This window comes from Microcaecilia unicolor, chromosome 14, assembly GCF_901765095.1.
Source record: "Microcaecilia unicolor chromosome 14, aMicUni1.1, whole genome shotgun sequence".
NCBI lineage: Eukaryota > Metazoa > Chordata > Amphibia > Gymnophiona > Siphonopidae > Microcaecilia > Microcaecilia unicolor.
Genome location: NC_044044.1, coordinates 31,194,285 through 31,216,970, shown reverse-complemented (window position 1 = coordinate 31,216,970; position 22,686 = coordinate 31,194,285). Strand labels below are relative to the sequence as shown.

The 22,686-nt window shown below is 47.5% G+C and overlaps 1 protein-coding gene across 1 annotated transcript; it reads right to left on the bottom strand.

Moving 5' to 3' along the window:
* Window positions 1-539: 539 nt before the first annotated feature.
* On the bottom strand, window positions 540-11,759 carry PCK2 (phosphoenolpyruvate carboxykinase 2, mitochondrial). The gene is made up of 10 exons (XM_030187068.1): window positions 11,553-11,759; window positions 9,574-9,828; window positions 7,782-7,966; window positions 7,396-7,599; window positions 5,284-5,471; window positions 4,650-4,812; window positions 4,051-4,269; window positions 3,792-3,929; window positions 2,480-2,575; window positions 540-2,026 (listed from the first exon to the last, which is right to left on the bottom strand). The coding sequence occupies exons 1-10, from the start codon at window positions 11,579-11,581 to the stop codon at window positions 1,572-1,574; spliced, it is 1,932 nt and encodes a 643-aa protein (XP_030042928.1). The 5' UTR covers window positions 11,582-11,759; the 3' UTR covers window positions 540-1,571.
* Between the last annotated feature and the right edge of the window lie 10,927 nt (window positions 11,760-22,686).

Sequence of the window (22,686 nt, the reverse complement as noted above, 5' to 3'; positions counted from 1 at the left end):
AAGTTTTGCAGTTATTACTCTCGATGCTGGATAGGCTGGTTTAGCAAGTGAATTCCATCTCACCCACATATCCTGGTTTGACTTTGTTGGTCCTGTTCAGAGCAGTTAGAGGACGTGTCAGAATACACATCCAGCCTTCTGACCTTTAGCCCAGTACCCTGAGGAATGTGTGTGCCAGGGTGGGTGGGGGGTGTGTACCTCCACGTCACTGCACAGATGTGCGGCCTGGCCTGTGTGTTCTGGGCCTTACTGCAGCTGCTCTGTAACTTTTTTTTTTATGTGTTCTTCCTGGCTGTCTGTGTGTTTCACTCCTCTTTTGTTTGCAGTTACCCCCCCATCTCTCCACCAGCCATCTGAAGGATTCCTGGTGCCTCTGTTCCCCAGACAGTTAACCAGTAACTCAGAAGTGTGGCAAGACCATTGACTGGCTCCCTACCCGCTGCTGAGTGAGAAGGAATGGTATCAGTAATAAATCCCCCCCCCCCATCAGAACTGGAGCAAATACACCCCCCCCCTCAGAAAAATAAACTTTCACTCCGTCCAGCAGGCTTTAGCCAAAGGTAATTTTATTTAGAATAAAAACACAAGAAACATATGCGACATGAAAAATTACAAAATAAAAAAAGTCAGCAGAAAAAGTTATTTTTCAAAACATTTGCTTTTTTTCCTGGTGGGAACCCAGTAGCTAATTTAAAAAGCCCTCATACCACTGCTGCAAGCTGTGGCACTCCCTGGTGAGTACTGCCACAGAGACCCCTCCCTCCTGGCCACAGCCTGAGCCCTGGTCGGTGGGCTTTATGTACCAGAGAGCTTTCATTCAGTTTACAGCAACAAGTCTGTGCCTCAGTCTCTCTCCATTCACACTCTATTATGGGAAATGTCTGCCTGCCCCTCTTATCATACTGTAGTTTGGGGCCTCTGGCCTGTCTGTCCATCCGTGTTGTACGGCCCGTGGTCCCTGTGGCAAGTTTAGGGCCTTCAAATTAAAGTGCATTATCTTCTTAATTGCGCTTCTTTGCTCTGAATGAAAAAATATTAAGAAAAACCTTCCAGAATAGAAATCACAGTTGAATGCAGTATAGAAGTTCCAGTGGCAGCAGTATTACCTGTATACCCCCCCCCCCCCCTCCTCCCTTTCTAATGCCAGTCACAAAAGGTCATCTGGTGTATGGACCACTGCAACCATCTTCCCGTCCACCAGAACAGGACAACTGAGATCAGAGGCCTGTCAGGCATAACGGGAACCACTGTATACAGCCCACCCATCTCAAACAACCTGTGCAAGGGAATCGACATCCAGATGTTGCTAAAACTGCACCATAGATCTTTCCCTACCCCCATACACATGCATATCTGGTTTGAGAATTGCAAAGCAAAACCAACATAGGGATTTCAGCAGAGTTCATCTTTGGTTTCTGTGAATTAATCCCTGCCCCCACCCAGTATATTTATTAAATGATCTTTATGTAAACAGGTTTGGCTCTCATCCTTCCCCTGCCTCTCCCCTCTGCAAGGATGTGGCAGCACTCCCCTAAGGTCCCCTGGCAATTTGCTCTTTCTTCATCTTTTCTTCACATTTTCTTCACTCTGCTCTCCAGAGCTTTCAGTTCCTGGGTCACTTCCTTTGGGAGGTCTTCATTGACCTGCTCTGTCAGGTAGGCCCGCACCTCCTTCACCTCCTGCTCCCAGAAATCCTTGGGCAGGGAGAAGAGCTCCTGTGTGTCCACCTTGCCCAGCCCTTCCAGGTTAAGGGCCCCATCAGCGGGGACATAGCCAATGGGTGTCTCCCGGGCACTCTGCTCGTTATTTATGCGGCGGAAGATCCAGTCCAGAACACGAGAATTCTCGCCAAAGCCCGGCCAGAGGAAGTTGCCAGCAGAGTCCTTCCGAAACCAGTTGACATGGAAGATCTTGGGGAGCCGGACACCACGGCGGTCCTGCATGCTTAGCCAGTGCTCAAGGTAGTTCCCAAAGTTGTAGCCAAAGAAGGGGCGCATGGCGAAGGGATCGTGCATAATGACCTTCCCTGGGGAAGAAATAAGAGAGAGGATTATATGAGGACAACATTTTTACCACATATCTGAGACATCACAAGGACCCAGTGATCACACACAACCCATTTTGAACAGTGGCGGTTGACACAGGAAGGCAGCTAGAAAGAACATGGACAATGAATTAGGAATATTGACAGGTCCGTTAACCAGAAAGCCTTAGGTGTCTCCATTTCCTGCTTCTGGAAGAGAACAACATGGAATGGCCTTTCCTTCCTGGGATCTGATGGACACCTTCGGGCTGGCCGTAGAAAGGATGAACTAAAGAGAGGAATATGGCTGTAATGAATATTTATTTATTTATTTATGCATTCTTGTATCCCACTGTTATCCAAAAACAGGTTTTGGTTCAAAGTGGCTTACAGTTTACATTTGGTGAGTTACAGTTGCCATATGTGAGTCTTGGAAGGAGAAGGGGGCAAACTCACCTTTGTATTCTGCTGCAGCTGTAGCTTCTGACCTCATTGCACTACCCACAAACACACCATGACGCCAGTTAAAGGACTGATAGACCAAGGGTACCCCTGTGAAAAGTGAGAGAGATCCAACTTAAGACCACAAAAAGGGAAGGACAATCATGACACCCAACAACAGCACTCATCAGCTATACCCACCGACAAGAACCATAACCAGTGTCCAATGACAAAGATATCAGTACCCAGAGTCAAGGACAATCGTCAACTATACCCAACGACAAGAGCCATAACCAGGTAAGGACAACCATCGGCTGCACTCAATGACAAGGCCAACACCTAATCACGAAGCCCACCATCACTACCAGGTAGGATAGAACCCTGGTGAGGCTCAAATTGGTGCACTGAAATTTCCAGGTCTTTCCCTTTCCCAAAGGAATGATCTGCCTCTCAAGTAACTCTCCTGTCCATCTTTGTTCACTGCCTTGTCGCCTGTTTCTCAGTTTGTTCATCAGGAGCTTAACCCCGGTCACTCTATTTCAGCACTTCCTCTAACTGTGCTCCTTCCTGGTTCACTACTACTACTGGTCCAGCCTTAGTCCAGAATTTGTTCCTGTGTAACCAGTCCTGGAGTCTGACCTAGCCTTGCTTTGATAATTGTTGCTGTATTATTGACCTGACCTGGATTCCTTCCTCATTCCTGCATCCTGCCTTTGCTTGGACTCTCTGACTTAAGACTTTTCGCCTGCCTCTGGATTTTGCCTGTGTCTTAAGGCCTTACTTGGTTTGCTAGAGATAATGTGATAGCTTGTTTAGTAATAAACTGCTTTTGCAAATGGCCTTGATTTTTTTTTTCCAGTTTCTGCTAGATGCTTACATCACAGCTCTGAACCCCAAAAGCGAGGTCTCTATTCCTCAACCACCCACTTCCTGGCTGAGGTCCCTGACAGTGTCTAACGACAAAGACCATCTGTATAACCCAACTGCATCAATAACAAAGGCTAGCACTAGCATCAACTGACCACACCCTTTAACCAGGGCCATCATTGGTGCCTAAGGACAAAGAACCTCAGTACCAACAGTATTGCTAAAATATATGCAATGCGAAGGGCCATCACCAGAACCTAGTGAAAGAATCCCTAAAGAAAAATACCATCAGCAACCACATACAAGAACCGTCACCAGCAAACAATGAAAGAACCATCCACAGTCAAAGATTCCTACTAGCACATAAAGATGAATTGACTAGGAGACTTGAATGGGACAGCCTCCTCCTCTCTCAAGAACCCACAGTCCACACACTGTGCAGAGTGAATGAAATAGGTACCTTTGGGACGCCGTCCTCCAAAGATAATGGCTTCAATAGGCACTCCCTCCGGTGATTCCCATGCCGAATCCATGATTGGGCACTGTTTGGCTGGGGCACAGAACCGGGAGTTGGGATGTGCACAAGGCTCCTTGTTACCTGTAGGAAAATCAGGGGGCAAGGAAGAAAGGAGAGCGTGATCATTGAACTAAGGCAAATACGGGGAGGAGCAGAGATTTGACAGAAAGAGAGAAAGGGGGATAAAGGAACCGTACCATACCTGACTGCCAGGGTTTCCCAAGCCAGGAGGTAACAGTGACTCCTGGGGGCAGAGGCTGGTCAATGCCTTCCCAATACACCCCACCATCACTGGTCTCTGCCACATTGGTGAACATTGTATTCTTTAGGCAGGTCTTCATCGCATTGGGGTTGGTCTTCATGGAAGTGCCAGGAGCCACACCAAAGAAGCCATTCTCAGGATTAATGGCCCGCAGGCGGCCTAAGGAAAGATGTCCATTCAATTCTCTCTTCTCTTCTCTTCTCCCTAGACCCTAGTTTTTCTTTTAGTCCCATTTTCTCACCTTTCTCTTACCCAACCCCTAGCTCTTTCCTTCTAATCATTATAGTATCCCAACCTTGACTCTTCCCTTTCTTTCTCCCATAACCTTTGGTTGTCCATCTTTCCATAGTATCCCAGCCCCTGGTTCTATCCTCCTCTCTCCCTCCAGTTCAGCTTCTCTCCTTCCTTATCCCTGACTGTCCTTTTCTTCATGCCCATTTCCCCACCAACTTCTGGATCTCCACAGTCTCTCCCTAATCCCTGTCTCTCCAGTCTCTCTGCACAGTTCTGTAACTCCAGGCTTCCTCAAGGCCACCAACCTTCACTGTCGAACTTCATCCATGCAATATCATCTCCAACGCATTCCACCTTCCAGCCAGGCAATGAAGGGTTCATCATGGCCAGGTTCGTCTTACCACAGGCACTAGGGAAGGCTGCAGCGATGTATTTCTTCTGTCCCTGGGGGTTAGTGATGCCCAGAATCTGTACAGCACAGAGAAATTATGAGAGTGGGGGGAGAGAGAGAGAGATCAGCAAAGTACCACCTACATCTGCCTGCAGCTCTCTGTTCCGGTTTCCCCCTTCACCCTTAGGTTCATCTCTGCTCTATGACATCTGCCCAGGTGTATATACAGTATGTCCTTCCCCAAGACTTTCAAGGGAGGGACCACTACATGGTCATCGTCATCGTTCTTGAGAAGTCGCACATTGACCTGCAAAGGGCACAACAACTGCAGAATCCACTTTCCAACACACTGTCTCTCCTTTTTCTGATACACTCCTCCTTCCCATCCTTTTCTCTCTTACCTTTCTAACACACAACCTCCCCCTTCCCAACACGCCATGTCTCTTCTTCTCTGAACTATAGCTGATGCCATTCTTAGAGTCTACGGTGAGCCACTCTACGGTTTCCCAGAGTTCGGCAGTCCCTCAGCCGTTCCACATTCCCCTCACCAGCATGTGCTCAGCCAGCCAGCCCTCATCCTTGGCGACCCTCGAGGCGATGCGGAGAGCAAAGCATTTCTTCCCCAACAACGAGTTCCCGCCATAGCCACTACCAAAGGACGTGATCTCGCGACGGTCAGGAACATGAGCAATCAATGTCTTCTCCGGGTTACACGGCCAGTTGTTCGTTAGCTCCCCTGCAGAGACAAACCATGATCAGTGAGTCACTGGAGCCAATATTCAGACCGCGGGAGGTAGCTGGGCTATTTCCGGTAACTGTCATTGAATATCTGGTTTAAATTTGGCTGGTTTCAACTTAACCGTCGATATTCAGCACTGGTCAGTTAAGTTGGAACTGGCCAAAGACATTCCACCTATTGAAACGACCAAAGATGGCCGCCAAACTAGCCTGCTTCGTGCTGAAAATTGGCAGATAACCGGTTATTTCACGTGATATAACTGGCGATATTCAGTGTGGAATAGCCAGCTATCTCCTGCTGAATATCACTCGATAGTTGCTTAAGTGCGATTAACCGGCCTAATGATTCTGAATATTGGGGAAACTGTGTCTTGGTGTCCTTGGAGTAAGGAAGTGGGAAGTAGCCAATGGGACGAAAGGTGGATGTTGACCTGGGAGTAGGGGAGCAACCCCTACACAGCGGAGTAAGGCTCTCTGAGATCATCCGAAATACGATCGCCAGGTCTGATACTGACGCTCTCTTTCTTACCTTTGGTGAGTCACTTTGTTACCTGTGGGGCCAGTTCAGAAAGCCATGGCAAGCCTAGCTGCGGGGTTGCACACATGCGTTAATGGCCAAGCTGAGCACAGAAGGGTTGAGTGCGGGTGTTAAACTTGCTCAGAGGACATGGCCGCACATTGGATTACTATGTGTGGTCATGAGGCCGTTAAGTATTGCATGGCAGGCATAGAAGGGAACTGTGGCTTTTGCCACCTGGACAATACGAGAAATTTTTTAGCAGGTCCAGGGCAACGTGGAAGGGTTAGCGGAGAGGATGTAATGCCAGGTTTTAACTGCCAGCTTTGTCTTCTGCAGCTAGAAGTGCCTGGAAGTGTAAATGAGTGATGGGGGCAAATAGAGTTTATGTGCTTGTCAGAACAGAAACAAAAATGTTAGCAGGCATCAGGGCCTATCCTTCTGCGCATAAATATCAAGCCTCTCAAAATCTTTCTGTGCTAGAAATTTTTACGAGGCTCATAACTATATGCAGAAGAACAGGTGCCGATGTGTGCATACAACTTCCATTTTTGTTCCAATATGCACACAACAAGTGGAGGAGTGGCCTAGTGGTTAGGGTGGTGGACTTTGGTCCTGGGGAACTGAGGAACTGAGTTCGATTCCCGCTTCAGGCACAGGCAGCTCCTTGTGACTCTGGGCAAGTCACTTAACCCTCCATTGCCCCATGTAAGCCGCATTGAGCCTGCCATGAGTGGGAAAGCGCAGGGTACAAATGTAACAAAAATAAAATAGATACTATTGGAGATTCTACATGGAATGTTGCTACTATTGGACATTCTACATGGAATGTTGCTACTATTGGACATTCTACATGGAATGTTGCTATTCCACTAGCAACATTCCATGTAGAAGGCTGCGCAGGCTTCTGTTTCTGTGAGTCTGACGTCCTGGTGATCTGCAAGGGCCGACTTCTACATGGAATGTTGCTAGTGGAATAGCAACATTCCATGTAGAACCTCAAGTGGAGGAGTGGCCTAGTGGTTAGGGTGGTGGACTTTGGTCCTGGGGAACTGAGGAACTGAGTTTGATTCCCGGCACAGGCAGCTCCTTGTGACTCTGGGCAAGTCACTTAACCCTCCATTGCCCCATGTAAGCCGCATTGAGCCTGCCATGAGTGGGAAAGCGCGGGGTACAAATGTAGCAACAACAAAAAAAAGCTGCGCTTTTCAGAGAACCTTTGTGCATAGCACATGCATCCCACAGGCAAGTTCTGCGCGTAAAAAATTTTGCACAGCTTTCTGCATGTCACAGTAGAAGCTGGCGTCTGCGTGTAGTCTACCCAAGGCTTTCTGCATCGGCCCCTGTGTTTCAGTTCTAATCCCCACTGGACGGTTGTGTGGGGGACGGGAGGAGGGATCTGTACCTTGTAGTGGCAGGGGGCATCCCACGGAATGTAAACATTTCACGAATGAATCATCTCCAAGGGTCTCCAGGACACGGGAGCCCATCCGTGTCATGATTCTCATGCTGGCGACAACGTAGGGGGAGTCTGTCAGTTGTACCCCAATCTTGGAGAGCGGAGAGCCGATGGGACCCATGCTGTATGGAATGACATACATCGTACGACCTGTGGAGAGAGGAGGGACAGAGGTCAGATACACACCGGGATGTGGCAGGACACAAGGTCCAGCCACGGGGAGCCCCTAGGATCTCAGCAACACAACATTAAGTGACAGCTGTGTACCACAGATAGTGAGCGGATCCTTCTGACTCCCCTGTGAACGATAAATGGGATAATAAGTCCCTCACCTTTCATGCACCCAGGGAACCTCTCGTCCACCGCCACCTGGAAGTCCTGTGGGGACATCCAGTTCCCCAGCTGGCACCTAGCCCCTCCTGTGGGGATAGGTACAGTCTCTCTCCGACTCTCTGTCACAATGACTGTTTTGCTCTCCACCCTCGCTACATCTTTGGGGTCCGTCCTAGCCAGCCAGCTGTAAAAAGGAAGTGAATTTATTTATTTATTTATTGCATTTGTATCCCACATTTTCCCATCTATTTGCAACATAGTTTAGTAATGATATTGTCATTCCAGGATATCAGATACAATTAGTAATATGTCGAGATTAAGTAAGGGGAAGAAGAAGGAAGTGATTGAGTGGGTAAGTTTGGAAGGTGGAGTTTCATAACTGGATGGATTGGTGAGGTGGATTGTTGAGGCTATAGGTTCTCTTTGTAGGCCTTGTTGAAGAAATATGTCTTCAGAGATTTGCGAAAGTTAGTTATTTCCTCAATTGCTTTCAGGTCTGTGGGTAATGCATTCCATAACTGCGTGCTCATGTAAGAGAAGGTACTGGCATACATCAGCTTGTATTTTAGACCTTTACAGCCGGGGAAGTGCAGATTGAGAAATTTGCGGGACGATTTTGTGGCGTTTCTGGGAGGTAGGTCCACAAGGTTTAGCATGTAGATTGGGGCGTCTGCGTGAATGATTTTGTGTACAATCGTGCAGATCTTAGGGTAAAAGGTGAAATGTGAATGCAAGAAAATTCCCCCAGCTTCATCTTCCAAGATGCATACAGCACAGCGGCATCCAGGATCATGCACGAGCCTGTTCTGAGAGGGCCACAAATGGAAATATCCCCTATAGACCTGCGCTCAGAAGCATGCAGCTGAGGCATCTTAGTGCAGTGTTAGGTGCAGGGGTAAATGGGGGCAGATTCTAGACTGACACCAAACATGCAGGTCCTGGATGCCTTCAAAGGAGCATTGAGTCAGAAACTTGAAATCTTACCACAGGCCCAGCAGCACATTCACTGTGAGGCCATGCCCCACTGACAGATATCCATCAGTAGGTGTCCTATGGCCACCAGACGTTCAACTCGTGCATTTGCGAACGTCTTGGTGGCCATTTCACGGAAAATCTTGTGCATTGGTTTTCAGCCTGGTCCTCATGCAAATCCCCCAGTTTACCCCACCCCCTCCTCAGCCAGTTGGGCTTTCAGGATGTCAATCATGAATATACTTGTGCTATAATTCTATACCATTGGTTCGGCACTCCAGCCAATCGGGTTTTCAAGATAGCCGCAATGAATATTCATGAGAGAGATTTACATGCACTGCCTCCGCTGCATGCAAATCCCTCTCATGAATATTCATTGTGGATATCCTGAAAACCTGACTCTCTGGAGTGCCTCCAGGACATAAGAACATAAGCATTGCCATACTGGGACAGACCGAAGGTCCATCAAGCCCAGTATCCTGTTTCCAACAGTTGCCAATCCAGATCACAAGTACCTGGCAAGATCCCAAAACAGTAAAAGATTTTATGCTGCTTATCCTAGAATATACAGTGGATTTACCCTCGTCCATCTTAATAATGGCTTATGGACTTTTCTTTTAGGAAATGATCCAAACCTTTTTTTAAACCCTGCTAAGCTAACTGCTTTTACCACATTCTCTGGCAACGAATTCTATACAATGCAGGCAGCACTTGCAGATCTACTTCATACATATTCATTGGGACTGGCTCTGTATATTCGTCCCTCTCTTCTGCAGTCTGTCCTGCATGTCCCCCCTCTGGGCAGCAGCAGCCCCTCACCAGTTCTCATATTTGTTCAGCCTCTTAATGGCACCCCCCTCCTCCAGAAGCGCCAGCACTCGGTCGTTCTCCTCTGCAGATCCATCGCAGATGTGGATACTGTCTGGCTGGCAGAGCTTCGCGCCACTGACCACGAAGTCTTGGACTTTCTGTGACAACCGATCCAGGTCCCCGTTTAGCACCCTTAGCGCATGGATGGAGCAGACTCGGGGCCCTTGAGCAGCAGCCCAGCGTTTCACAGAATGGGAGCAGATCCTGCAGGGGGGGAGAAGGAGAAACAGAACCAGGATGGGTTAGAACCGAGGCAGAGCCAGAGATTAGAACTCACGAGTCCCAAGCTCTTTATGTTCTATAGTCCACTTGCTTCCCAGAGATGGACGAGCGTATGATTGAAGAATACGCATGTGTATTTCAGTGTCTGTACATACGTGACTCATGGAAACATGACGGCAGATAAGAGCCAAATGACCCATCCACAGCCATCATTATCTCCTCCTTTCCCTAGGAGATCCCCTGCTTTCTTAAATTCGGACACCTCCACCGGGAGCCGATTCCACTCAGTTAACACTCCTGTGCATATGTGCTGTGTTTGTGAACACGTGTGTACGATAGCATTGTCCTGTGGCACATGTGTGTGAATGCATGGCTCAGCCATGTGCTTGTGCATTGGTTCTCAAGCCATCCATTCAGGTTTTTAGGATATCCATAATGAAGATGGACGAGAGAGATTTACATAGAATGAATGTACTGCATGCATCTTACTTCATTGTGGATATCCTGAAAACCTCATCGCGTAAGTGTGTCCCGAGGACCGGGTCGAAAACCCCTCTCCTTGTGCATACGTGCTTGGCAGTATGAACACTTGTAGTCAGTCATTTTCTCTACAATCCCCTCCCTTTCAGGAACTCCCTTGGGCTCTTCCCCTTTCCTTTCCAGCAACAGCCCAGCTCAGTGTCTCATGAACTTTCGCCTACTTGCTTAGCTGGGGCCAGACAGCACCGTTTAAACAATTCAAGGCTGTGAGAATCTGCCTGTTCCCTCCAACTCTCTTCCCACCTCACACTCCTGCCTCTCACCGAGGCACTGGGCATTTCGTGGGGGGCATTCCTTCTGCCCTGCATCAAGGAGAATTCATTTTCTTAGCATCACTACAGATAAACCTTCAAAGGGCAGGGGGCACAGCCCACGGCCAGACTCTCACAGAAGTGATTTTGCTAACATTTACCCGCTGCCAAGACCCTTGTACAGGAAAACGCAGGCAGCACATGGCATCACGTCAAGCCGAGAGGGAGAGAGACCCAGACCCCCCCTGAACCCCTGAAACTGGTCCTGTGAGCAGGAGGGTCGCTGATGATCTAGCAATCAGGCCCCTGAACCAAAAGGTCAGGGTTCACTGACTGGAGAACTCATTGGAGCCAACTCTGTGGGTGCTGTGGGTGCTTGAGCACCCCCCAATATTGAGAAAATTCCTTTTATGTGTCCAGGGAGGGGTTATTTCCATTGGGCTTAGCACCCCCAATAATTTTTAAAAGTTGGGAGAACCCCCCAGATAGGAGGGTTGGGGGGGGGGGCATGCTCACAGCACACAAAGTACCCGGGTAAGAGTTGGAAAGGTGGAAGTGTTATGATATATCAGCGAGCCTCGTTAAGGACTCAGACGATGGTATGGTGGGGTTCTGATGTTACCATTGTGGTCTCAGATGTCACTGAGCTCACATGATTCACTATGAAACTGTAGCAGAAATCCGTGTCTTCATTTACAGTACTGTGAGCTCCCCCACCCCATCAACAATAACCCACCCAACAGCTGAGGAATGTGTAGCAGGGTCTTGCCCCCTCCCCATACTCAGAAAGCACTTTAACCCCTCTCCTCAGGATACCTAGAGGTGAAAGCGTGTTCCCGCCAGCGTGTGGTTATAATGCTAATAATAGCAAGATTAATTATGCTATTTCTCATATTAAGAGACAGCTGAACTTACCCCAGCATCTTGCTGTAGAAGGTTGCCATAGCGTGACCGAGACCCCTGCTTCCGGAGGGGGGTAGGAGTGCAGAAGAGCAGGCTGGAGACAGCACAGGGGGCTTTACTGAACAGACAGCTTGGAGGAGGAGGGGTCTCTCTGTCAGAGGATGCAGGCAGGGGATTCCCTCAGTTCAAAGGGAACAGTGTGGCAGGCTGAGAGCTGGCAGCAGGGAGCTTTATAAAGAGGGCAGGCAGGGGAGGGGAAAGGGGCGGGAAGGGACACTGCCTGCTGCATGTCTTTGCCGCTTCTGATTCAGCTCCCTCCTCCCCGGGCTCAGCCTTGCTCCTCCTCTCTCTGCAAAGGCCCCTGTCCCAAAGCCCTGTCCCTCATTCTGGGGTGACTCTGGCCTCCTGGCACAGAGCCAGTGAAGAGCTGTGCCCAGCCCCTGGCCCTGATTGGCTGACAGGAGACATACCCCTGTCTCTCCTCCTGTCCCTCTAGGCTCCCTTCCGCCTGCATCCTCCCTCCTGGCTGATGTAAGAGCCAAAGGACCTTACAGGAGAGGGAGGGACAGCCCACAGCTATTACTGCCAGAGCAACACTGCAGGCTGTCATCAGGGAGCCATCCCTCACAGCTTCTCCCCTCCCCAGAGACCTGTTGAAGCAATACGTTCCAACCAGGCATCTCATGTCCACTTCACAGAGTCTCGGAAATACCAACTAAGTCCACTTGTAAAGGTTCTTTTGAAATTCAAGGACCTACATTGTAGAACCAGCTGCCTTTAGAACTTCACCGAATTCATAGTTGTGAAAGATTTAAGAGATTTTTAAAGGCTTGTTTTTTTTTTTTTTAGGAAATGTTTTAGTGAGCTGGGTTTGTTTTCCATTGTAATTCGCTTTGTGCTTTCAAAACATCAAATAATGTGAAGTAAATATCACATACAGTATCTCCCCTTCCTCATCCAGCTCTCATCAGGGAGCCATCACACACCATCTGTGCCACACAGCCTCTCCCTTCCTCATCCAGCTCTCATCAGGGAGCCATCACACACACCCTTTCTCCTCCCCATTTGGCTGCGATCAGGGAGGCATCACACAAAGCCTCTCTCATCATCCAGCTCTCATCAGGGAATTATCACACAAAGCCTCTCTTTTCATACAGCCGACAGACACAGCAGCGATTATCTCGGGAACTGCACGCATGTTAAGGTGCGCAGCATGCACAAAACCCTCCAGCGCACACGCTGATCTGTGCCCTGAAGATTACTGCAAATTGTATTTATTTATTTATAACAGCACGTGTTTTGTTCAACGTTGCTTACAATGGAAGATATCAAAGGTAGAGAATTACATTGTATTATAAGCAGTGGTAACAAAGTTGCATTTGAGATGAACATTGGATACAGTGTTACATTAGAGATGAATTTTAGGTAAAGGGTTGCATTTGAGATGAAGTTAGAAAGGGAGTTACGGTAATACTTCGGTTTGAAGTCATCGTCGATTTTTTTCTCGAAAAATTTGTCTCGGATTTTGTCGGTTGCCTCGGATTTCGTCAGCGTGCCCACGTGACCTCGCTGCTAATTTTGTGAAAACAAAGGGTGACCCACGCGTTCTCCTGCTCAGTGTGCCCAGGATGTGCGCATGAGAGAGATTTTGAAGGGTTTGAGCCTTCCCCCGATGACCCTACACATGTGCCTCGGTTTTCGTTGGTTTCGGATTTCGCCGATTGTTTTCGGACGGATTATGGACGAAAACCGAGGTATCACTGTACTTTTAGGATGAGAAGTAGGTGATCCTAGGGGAGCAGGTGATGGAGGGAAGGTTCCTGTTTGGTTGGACCAATGGGGTTAGGTTGTTTGGGATGTTGTGGGGTAGAATTGAGCATTTAGATGTGTTGATCTTGATTAGTGGGAGGGGGGGATTGACGTTTATGTCGGTGGGGTGGTTGGGTTTAGTCGATTAGCTTTTGTTGTCTGTGGAATTCAAATCAGGTAATTATATATTCATGCACCGAAGACAGCGCAGAAGCTAATGCTGGCCTTTAGCGCCGAAAACACACCGCCAGGTCGGGGATGGTGCTCGGGTTTTTTTAGGAGAGGATTTCTTCTGCATTTTTCACATTAAATTGCCAGGTTTTGGCTTCTTTTGAAAGGAGAACAAAGCCTTTTGCAGCCTGTAGTGCTAATGGAATTCAAATGATGTGTATTCTGTAAAAGCGAAAGCAAAAGGGGAAGAACGTGCTTGACACATACATAGTAACATAGTAGATGACGGCAGAAAAAGACCTGCATGGTCCATCCAGTCTGCCCAACAAGAGAACTCATGTGTGCTACTTTTTGTGTATACCCTACTTTGATTTGTACCTGTGCTCTTTAGGGCACAGAGCGTATAAGTCTGCCCAGCACTATCCCCACCTCCCAACCACCAGCCCCGCCTCCCAACCACCGGCTCTGGCACAGACCGTATATCTGCTCCGCACTATCCCCGCCTCCCAACCACCAGTCCCACCTCCCACCACCAGCTCCGGCACAGACCGTATAAGTCTGCCCAGCACTAACCCCGCCTCCCAACCACCAATCCCGCCTCTGCCAGCCAATCTCGGCTAAGCTTCTGAGGATCCCTTCCTTCTGAACAGGATTCCTTTATATTTATCCCATGCATTTTTGAATTCCGTTACCGTTTTCATTTCCACCACCTCCCGCGGGAGGGCATTCCAAGCATCCACTACTCTCTCCGTGAAAAAATACTTCCTGACATTTTTCTTGAGTCTGCCCCCCTTCAATCTCATTTCATGTCCTCTCGTTCTACCACCTTCGCATCTCCGGAAAAGCTTCGTTTGCGGATTAATACCTTTCAAACATTTGAATTTCACTGTAAGCGCAGCTGTTGCATGCAAGCGAAACAGGCATCGGCGCTGCTCTTCGGCACCTTTAAATATAAGCTTTTCAAAAATGTTTTTTTTTTTCACTTGAAAGGCTTATATTTAATCACAGAAACAAGCGCCCTATGTTGTGCTTTTCACTTTCAGGTTTGCTTGGACTTGTACGCATTTGTTTTTCAGTGCTGGCGCTTAGAGGCTTGCACGGGCTTCCTTCCACTTGCAAGGCAAATGAAAACTGGCAGGTTTTAAAGAGACAATCACAAGAAATCCGCTCAGGGTTTGCTGATGTTCTGAACATGGGGAGGGAGTACCAAATGACTTAATTTACATCCATTTGACTACATTTAAATACAATTTGCAGCCATCTCTGGTGTGCATGCTGTTTCCTGCACTAGAGCCCTCTGACCATTCTGCATACATCAGTACCAGGTCTAGTCTGGCGTTGTTTGGGTGTAATGCCAAAGGAGTGGAGGAATGGCCTAGTGGTTAGAGCACTGGTCTTACAATCCAGAGGTGGCCGGTTCAAATCCCACTGCTGCTCTTTGTGATCTTGGGCAAGTCACTTAACTCTCCATTGCCTCATGTACTAACTTAGATTGTGAGCCCTCCTGGGACAGAGAAATAGCCAGAGTACCTGAATGTAACTCACCTTGAGCTACTACTGCAAAAGATGTGAGTAAAATCTAAATAAATAAACCTTAGGTTTTGAGCATCAGGCCAGATGTCTCCAGGAAGCCAGCTTGTGTCTGTATTTGTCACTTGTGTCTGTATCTCAGGAGAGCAGCAGGAGGTATCTCTCTTGAGCTGATGCAGGAAGACATGTGACAGAGCCTGGCGCTGATGGCTGAGCAAGCGTCTTCTACTGGGAGCTTAGCAAGAAGATATTCCACAGCAATGCAACCAGCTAAGAGATGCCAGCTTTGAAGCTTGCATAACTTGCACACTGATCAGGGAAAGCCTGCCAGACCCGTGCAGTAGGTGCGGCCTTCACGGTGCGCAATTCCAAAGGAAGCAAAAGGGACAGCCCGCACCTGTGCGTGAACTAGAATGTTCTTCTGCACGTATTAGCCGCACAAAAAAGTCGCGCCAATAACGTTTTTCCAAGGTTGATATTTCTGCACAGAAAAACGTGTGCGGATGTGTTCCGGCACTTTCGTTTTCTTCGGATACACGCACCGCTGTTGCCTCGCTGCAGAACTGTTACTTCCGTTATCTCTTTTAAAGTTGCAGAAAATATTGGCGCAGTTCTCTGAAAACTGGCATTAAATCCTCTTGACTGCACTGCCACAGTGGTGAATTTCTCGCATTGCGCATACCCCACATTTTCCCACCTATTTGCAGGCTCAATGTGGCTTACATAGTACCGTAAAGGCGTTTGCCAGTTGGTTGATAACACATACAGGGTTGTATTGTGGTCGAATGAGGTAGGTGTGTGTCAGGCACCGTGAAGGTCGAAGGGAATGAAGATTGTATATTGTCCAGGACGATCATTGGTTATGTTGTGTTGCTGGGTGTGGGGATTTACGTTGGATCGGTGGGGTAAGCCTTTTTGAAGAGGTTGGTTTTTAGTGATTTTCTGAAGTTTAGATGGTCATGGATTGTTTACTTCTGTGCATTGCAGAGGAATACGTAATGGCCCCATTACCATTCATTTGAATATACCGTGTGCCTTCTTTCTGCATTGCGTGGCCAATAAAATGCGTTCAAAATGCTTGTTAACCACACAGTTCTGCCCAAGGTAGCTTTCTGCTTCAGGTGTCTGACTGTTTCTCTGTCCCCTTCTAGGAGGAATAGCTGAAGGGGTGGGGGGGGGGTCTCTGCCTTTTTCTCAAGGAAACGGCTGACAGGATTTCTCTGTGCCTCTCGGGGGAGCAGCTATGGGGGTGCAGGAGCATAGCCACCACTTGATTTTGAGGGGTGGACTGGGGGGGGGCAACACATTTCCTCCCTGCCTCACCGTGATATTAATTTTACTTTTGCTAGCAAGGATGTTGAATCCCCACCAGTGGATGAGATCCACTGCCCAAGTTGGAAGAAGTCAGCGGTCTCCTTTCTGCTGCCAATGTCTGCATTCTTTGCGCATGCTCCGTTGGTAATGGCAGCTGGGAAGGAGTCCCATGACTTCTTCCTGCTGAGGCAGTGCTGGGGCGGTTTGGGTAGCATATCTTGTCATCCTTGCTAGCCATTCGATATCTACTCCAGCTGTGGAGGGGGCCTGAGTCAAAAGTTGGGGGGGGGCCCAGGCCCCCAAAGCCCCCCCCCCATGGCTATGCCACTGTGGTGATGTCTCCCTGCTTACTGCCCCCTTGCCGCTTTCTCTATGGAAACAGCACAAGTTTGTCCCATTGTCTCACATTTTATCAGGGACATATTGGGGGGGGGGGGGTTGTCTTTACTATTCTGCCTGTTTCAAGCAACAGTTAAGGAGGTTTCTCTCCTCTGTCTCTTTCTTAGGGCAGCATTTGGGGAGGGGTCTCTCCCTGCTCCTCTGTCTCTTTCTTAGGGCAGCAGTTGGGGGGGGGTCTCTCCCTGCTCCTCTGTCTCTTTCTTAGGGCAGCAGCTGAGGGGTCTCTCCTTGTTCCTCTGTTTCTCAGGTGAGCAGCTGAAGAGAAGGGGTGTTTCTTCTGATCCCTTTCTTCTGGGGGAGGGAGTAGGTAAAGAATCCAGAGGGTCTTTCTGAAGGGGGGGGGGGGTGTAAAGAGTCTCTTGATGTGTGCCTCTCCCTTCTCTGAATGCTGATTTCAGCTTATTTAGAGCCCTGCTAATGAGAGGCTTAGTGATAAACTCACAAACAACTTGGAAATGATTAACAGTGTTGAACCAGCAGCAGATACACAGAGAGACAAGCCCAGGGCACTTCTGTGTCTGGGTCTCCTTCTGCTTCTACCTCCTATTGCTCTCTCTCTCTTCAATTCAAGCCTCCTTCTGGTCCCCAAAATTAACTTCTTCATCGGTTGGCGAGAAGTGATATATGTAAAACTTGACGTCTTCTTCTGTATTTATTCTGTAATCTTCATGGTTCTTGTCATCTATACTATTATCTACTTGAAGGTACTTGTGGCTGGGAAAAAAGGCCAGGCCCCCACTCCAAAAGGTTGTTAACAGTTGCTTAGAGGCACATCACGTTTTTCAGTAACACCATTACACTTTACCTGCATTTCCCAGGTACCTATGAAAGGCCTGTTTTCAACAATTCAGGAGTATATTATCTTCAAACCTTTGTGACAGGCATGGAGACGGGTGTGTAAGCGTCACCAGTATTCTCCCACCATTACTCCCGTCTTCTCACTTCAGGGTAATAAAAGATTTTGAGCCACTGGTTTTCCCACAAAGGAATTCATTACCTCTACCAAGTCCTGGAGGATTCGGAGGATACTCTTAAACATTTTCAAATTATTTGTGAAGAATTCCACTTACATAGTAACATAGTAGATGACGGCAGAAAAAGACCTGCATGGTCTACCCAGTCTGCCCAACAAGATGAACTCATGTGTATACCTGTCATGCAGTATCTGTATAGTCACTGAGACGAAAACCCATAAAAGGAATTCAGGAGGGCGACGAAAATGATAAAGGGGATGGGACGACTTCCCTATGAGGAAAGGCTGTTCAGCTTAGAGAAAAGGCGGCTGAGAGGAGATATGATAGAGGTCTATAAAATAATGAGTGGAGTTGAACGGGTAGACGTAAAGCGTCTACGCTTTCCAAAAATACTAGGATTAGTGGGCATGCGATGAAGCTACAATGTAGTAAATTTAAAATGAATTGGAGAATTTTTTCTTCACTCAATGCGTAATTAAATTCTGGAATTTGTTGCCAGAGAATGTGGTAAAGGCGGTTAGCTTAGCAGAGTTTTAAAAAGGTTTGGACGGCTTCCTAAAGGAAAAGTCCATAATTAACTTGACTCGGGGAAAATCACTATTTCTGGGATAAGCAGTATAAAATGTTTTGTACTTTTGGGGGTTTTGCCAGGTATTTATGACCTGGATTGGCCACTGTTAGAAACAGAATGCTGGGCTTGATGGACCTTTGGTCTTTCCCAGTATGGTAATACTTATGTACTTATGTACCTTACCTTGATTTGTACCTGTCTTTTTCAGGGCACAGACCATATAAGTCTGCCCAGCACTATCCTCGCCTCCCAACCACCAGCCCTGCCTCCCACCACCGGCTCTGGCACAGACCATATAAGTCTGCCCAACACTATCCCCGCCTCCCACCACCGGCTCTGGCACAGACCGTATAAGTCTGGCCAGCACTATCCCCGCCTCCCACCACCGGCTGTGCCTCCCACCACCAGCTCTGGCACAGACCGTATAAGTCTGCCCAGCACTATCCCCGCCTCCCAACCACCAGCCCCGCCTCCCACCACCGGCTCTGGCACAGACCGTATAAGTCTGCCCAGCACTATCCCCGCCTCCCACCACTGGCTCTGGCACAGACCGTATAAGTCTGCCCAGCACTATCCCTACCTCCCAACCACCAGCCCTGCCTCCCACCACTGGCTCTGGCACAGACCGTATAAGTCTGCCCAGCACTAGCCCCACCTCCCAACCACCAGCCCTGCCTCCCACCACCGGCTAAGCTTCTGGGGATCCCTTCCTTCTGAACAGGATTCCTTTATGTTTATCCCACGCATGTTTGAATTCCGTTACCGTTTTCATTTCCACCACCTCCCGCGGGAGGGCATTCCAAGCATCCATCACTCTCTCCGTGATCAGACACATAGATTTGCGCCTGATATTGAGGCCACAACGGTAAGTGGAGTCTGAGCTACTCACAGCTGCGGCCTGACCTGACCCTGGATATTCAGTTCCGGGTCATACGCTTCTACCGGCATTGAATATCTGGGTATCAGCGGTGACCCAGAAGCAGTGGCGGCCCTACCATTATTGTGGATATCCTGAAACCCTGACTGGCAAAGGGGTCCTCCAGGACCGGACTTGGGAAACACTGCTGTAGGCATTGTAGCTGTACTGGATCAATGTGATCTCCTTTTTCTGGAGCCATAAGGTAACCCTATGTAAACATCTGGGGTAGACGTTTACTCAGGAAGGTTGGGGGGAGGGGAGAATTATTGAGGTTGGGATACGGTGGGCGGGGGGGTGTTACTTACAAAATATTGTTCATCAGAGGAGACTGGGCACATTGTGAATTTACCAGCGTGCTGTGTATTGGGTACTTTTGTATCATGTTTCATTGTTGTTACTTTCATAAGGTGACCTAATTATACTTGGATTATGTGTTTAATAAAAATATTTCAACATAGGTGGACAGGAAAACATCTACTGTTTCTGAATGTAACTTGCCTTGAGCTACAACTGAAAAAGGCTTGAGCAAAATCTAAATAAATAAATAAATGATTCTGCTGTATAAACCCTGAGTGCTTTCGAAGATATTGCAGTTGCAATATGGTTTTGGTTTGTATGTTTTATGTATTTTTTATGTGTGTGGATAAGGGCGGGTTATAAATAATACATCTAAATCTAATTCATAAAATCATAAAATAAATTCATAACAATGTAATTCATAAAATCATAAATCAAATAAAATTAATAATGTCATCTGGGTGACCCTTGCATCAGGCAGAATCACCCAGGCCTGCAGAATTCAGGGGGTGGCACAGATGGGGGGGGGAGAGGGGGGAGGAAGTTAGGGAAGGGAAGGGGGATGCTGGCCATAGTTGCGTAGGAAAGGGGAGGTGCCCAACCCCGGCTGAGAGGGAAATGCTGGACATGGGCGGGCTCAAGGGAAGGGGAGAAGAGATGCTGGACACAGAAGATGGGAGGGGAGTTAGGGAAGGAAAGGAAAGGAAAGATGCTGCACCCAGAAGGTGGGAAGGAAATTAGGGAAAGGATGGGGAGAGGTTGTAGGGCCTTGAGTCACACCTGGGGACGAGCAAAGCTGAAGGTTTGTCCAGGGCATCAGATACCCTTGGGCTGACCCTGAAAGTATTAAAATGAGAGAAAAGAAATACTGAAAATTCCTCTCTTACTCCCCCCCCCCCTCACATTCCTAGGACTGACCCCATCTCTTTGTACTCACTAAGATCACCTCCCCTATTTCTGTGGGTCTCTACTGACCTCTGCTGGCCATTGGTGGAACAGGCCCTGGAAAACATTTTCAGAACTGAAAGATTGCAGAACGCTTTCCTATCAAAATCATGCTATAACTGCTTATAGACACAGATACACAACACCCATCACAAAACTGTATCCCACAGTGCTTTATAAACACAATCACACAGTTCCTTTCCTTCAGACTCTATGTCAGAATGCTTTATAACCTTAAGAGTGGACTAACACGGCTACCACACCTTTATACACAGACAAAGTGCCTTTCACAGAAACTATATCCCAAAGGACTTTACAGAACCCCTCCCCCCCAGTGATTTTCACCCAGACTCTATTCCAAGTTCTTTATAGACACAACACAGTTGATTTTACACAATCTGTATTCCAAAGCACCTTATAGATGCAAACAGACAACCCTTAATTCTATAACCTTTGAAGCCCAATTTTACACAAGGGGGACAGAGAAAATGTTGTGCTCTAAGAGGGAGGAAAAGGCAATGTGTGTAAGGGGGAGGGGAGGAGCACAGTCTGGAGGGAAGGGTGGAGGAGATGCTGAGTGTAGGGGGAAGGGACAGGAATGAAGGGAGATGCTGCAGAGGGGAAAAAAATGGAGAAAGGATGGAGAACAGAGACTGAGAAGGTTCAGATTGATATCTGGCCACAAGAATGGGGGAGAGAGAAGAGAGAGGGAGGGGGGCGATGCTGGGCTACATGGGTGGAGGGAGAGAGATAGAGGGTAGATGTTGGGAATGGTGGATTTCTGGGGGAAAGGCAACGGTGGGTTATCAAGGAGATGAAGGAATACAGAGGTTAGAAATGTGATAATGGGGAGTGGATGAAAGATAGAAAGGGAATAGGAGACTTGAGAAGGAATGAGACAGGGGAAATAGGAGAGCTAAGGAATAAGAGAAGGAGATGGAAAGTTGATAGGTGAAAATGAAAAAGGAAGAGACAGAGGACCAGAATGCAAGAAAGTAGCTGACATTTGATTGGACAGAGAGACAGAAAAGGAAGGACACATCTAAAAGGGAACAATCAATATGCCAGAGACAAATGTGGTGGGTCTTTTTCTGCCGTCATCTACTATGTTACTATGTTATGTAGTGAGGGAATGGAACAGGAGGAGAAAAGATTTGACAAATGGGACCTGCAGCTACTGGAAAGAGAGTTAGTAGAAGACAGACGGGAAAGCAGAAAAGAGAAACTGGGACCAACATGCTTGAAAAAATAAAATGCCCAGAGGTAGAAAAAATAGTTTTATTTTGAATTTATTGAGTGGAATATATTAGCTTTAGGGAATGTGCATTGTGGATGTCTTTGTATTTTATCCAGTACAACAGAAAATGTGTTTCTCTTTTTATTTCTCCTATGTTGTGGTACTTGATTAGTTTGACTTCTTGGAGTCCCCAGTTCAATTTTTGTCTTGATATTTTCTATTTATAATTTGTGATCTCTTGCTCTAGTGAGGCTTTGTCTGTGTTTTGCGTGTGACCGAGGTGTGGTATTTGGGAAAGCAAAGTATGAAAGCGCAAAACCTCTAAGAGAAAAACTACACTGGCTTCCACTCAAAGAACGTATTACTTTCAAGGTCTGCACTCTAGTTCATAAAATCATTCACGGAGAGGCCTCGGCATACATGTCGGACCTGGTCGACTTACCACCCAGGAACGCTAAAAGATCATCCCGCACATTCCTCAACTGTAAAGGACTAAAATACAGATTAACACATGCATCCAGCTTTTCCTACCTAGGCACGCAGATGTGGAATATATTGCCACTTAACCTAAAAACAATTTACGATCTAACTAACTTTCGCAAATCCCTAAAGACGTACCTCTTCAACAAGGCATACCACAATGAGCAACAATTATAATCGTAGCATATCACTACTGTACCTTATAAACTGAACCGATTTCTTCCGAGATTTGTTTGTATAACTGTTTTTTTTTTTTTAATATCATTTTTATTAATGACCAAAAGATACAGGTGACAATAAAGTGGAAAAAAGAAACATTGCATTACAAGTGTGTTCCAATAATCTAATTACATCCATGGTCAACCTGGTCATTTATAATTTTTGCTTTCATAATGTGCCTATCTAACCTCCCACCCTCCCACCTCCCACCCACCCTCCACCCTGCAAGCTTACCCATTCAGAATTCTACTGCGAGCCATGGGAGTCAAGGTATCCCAGAA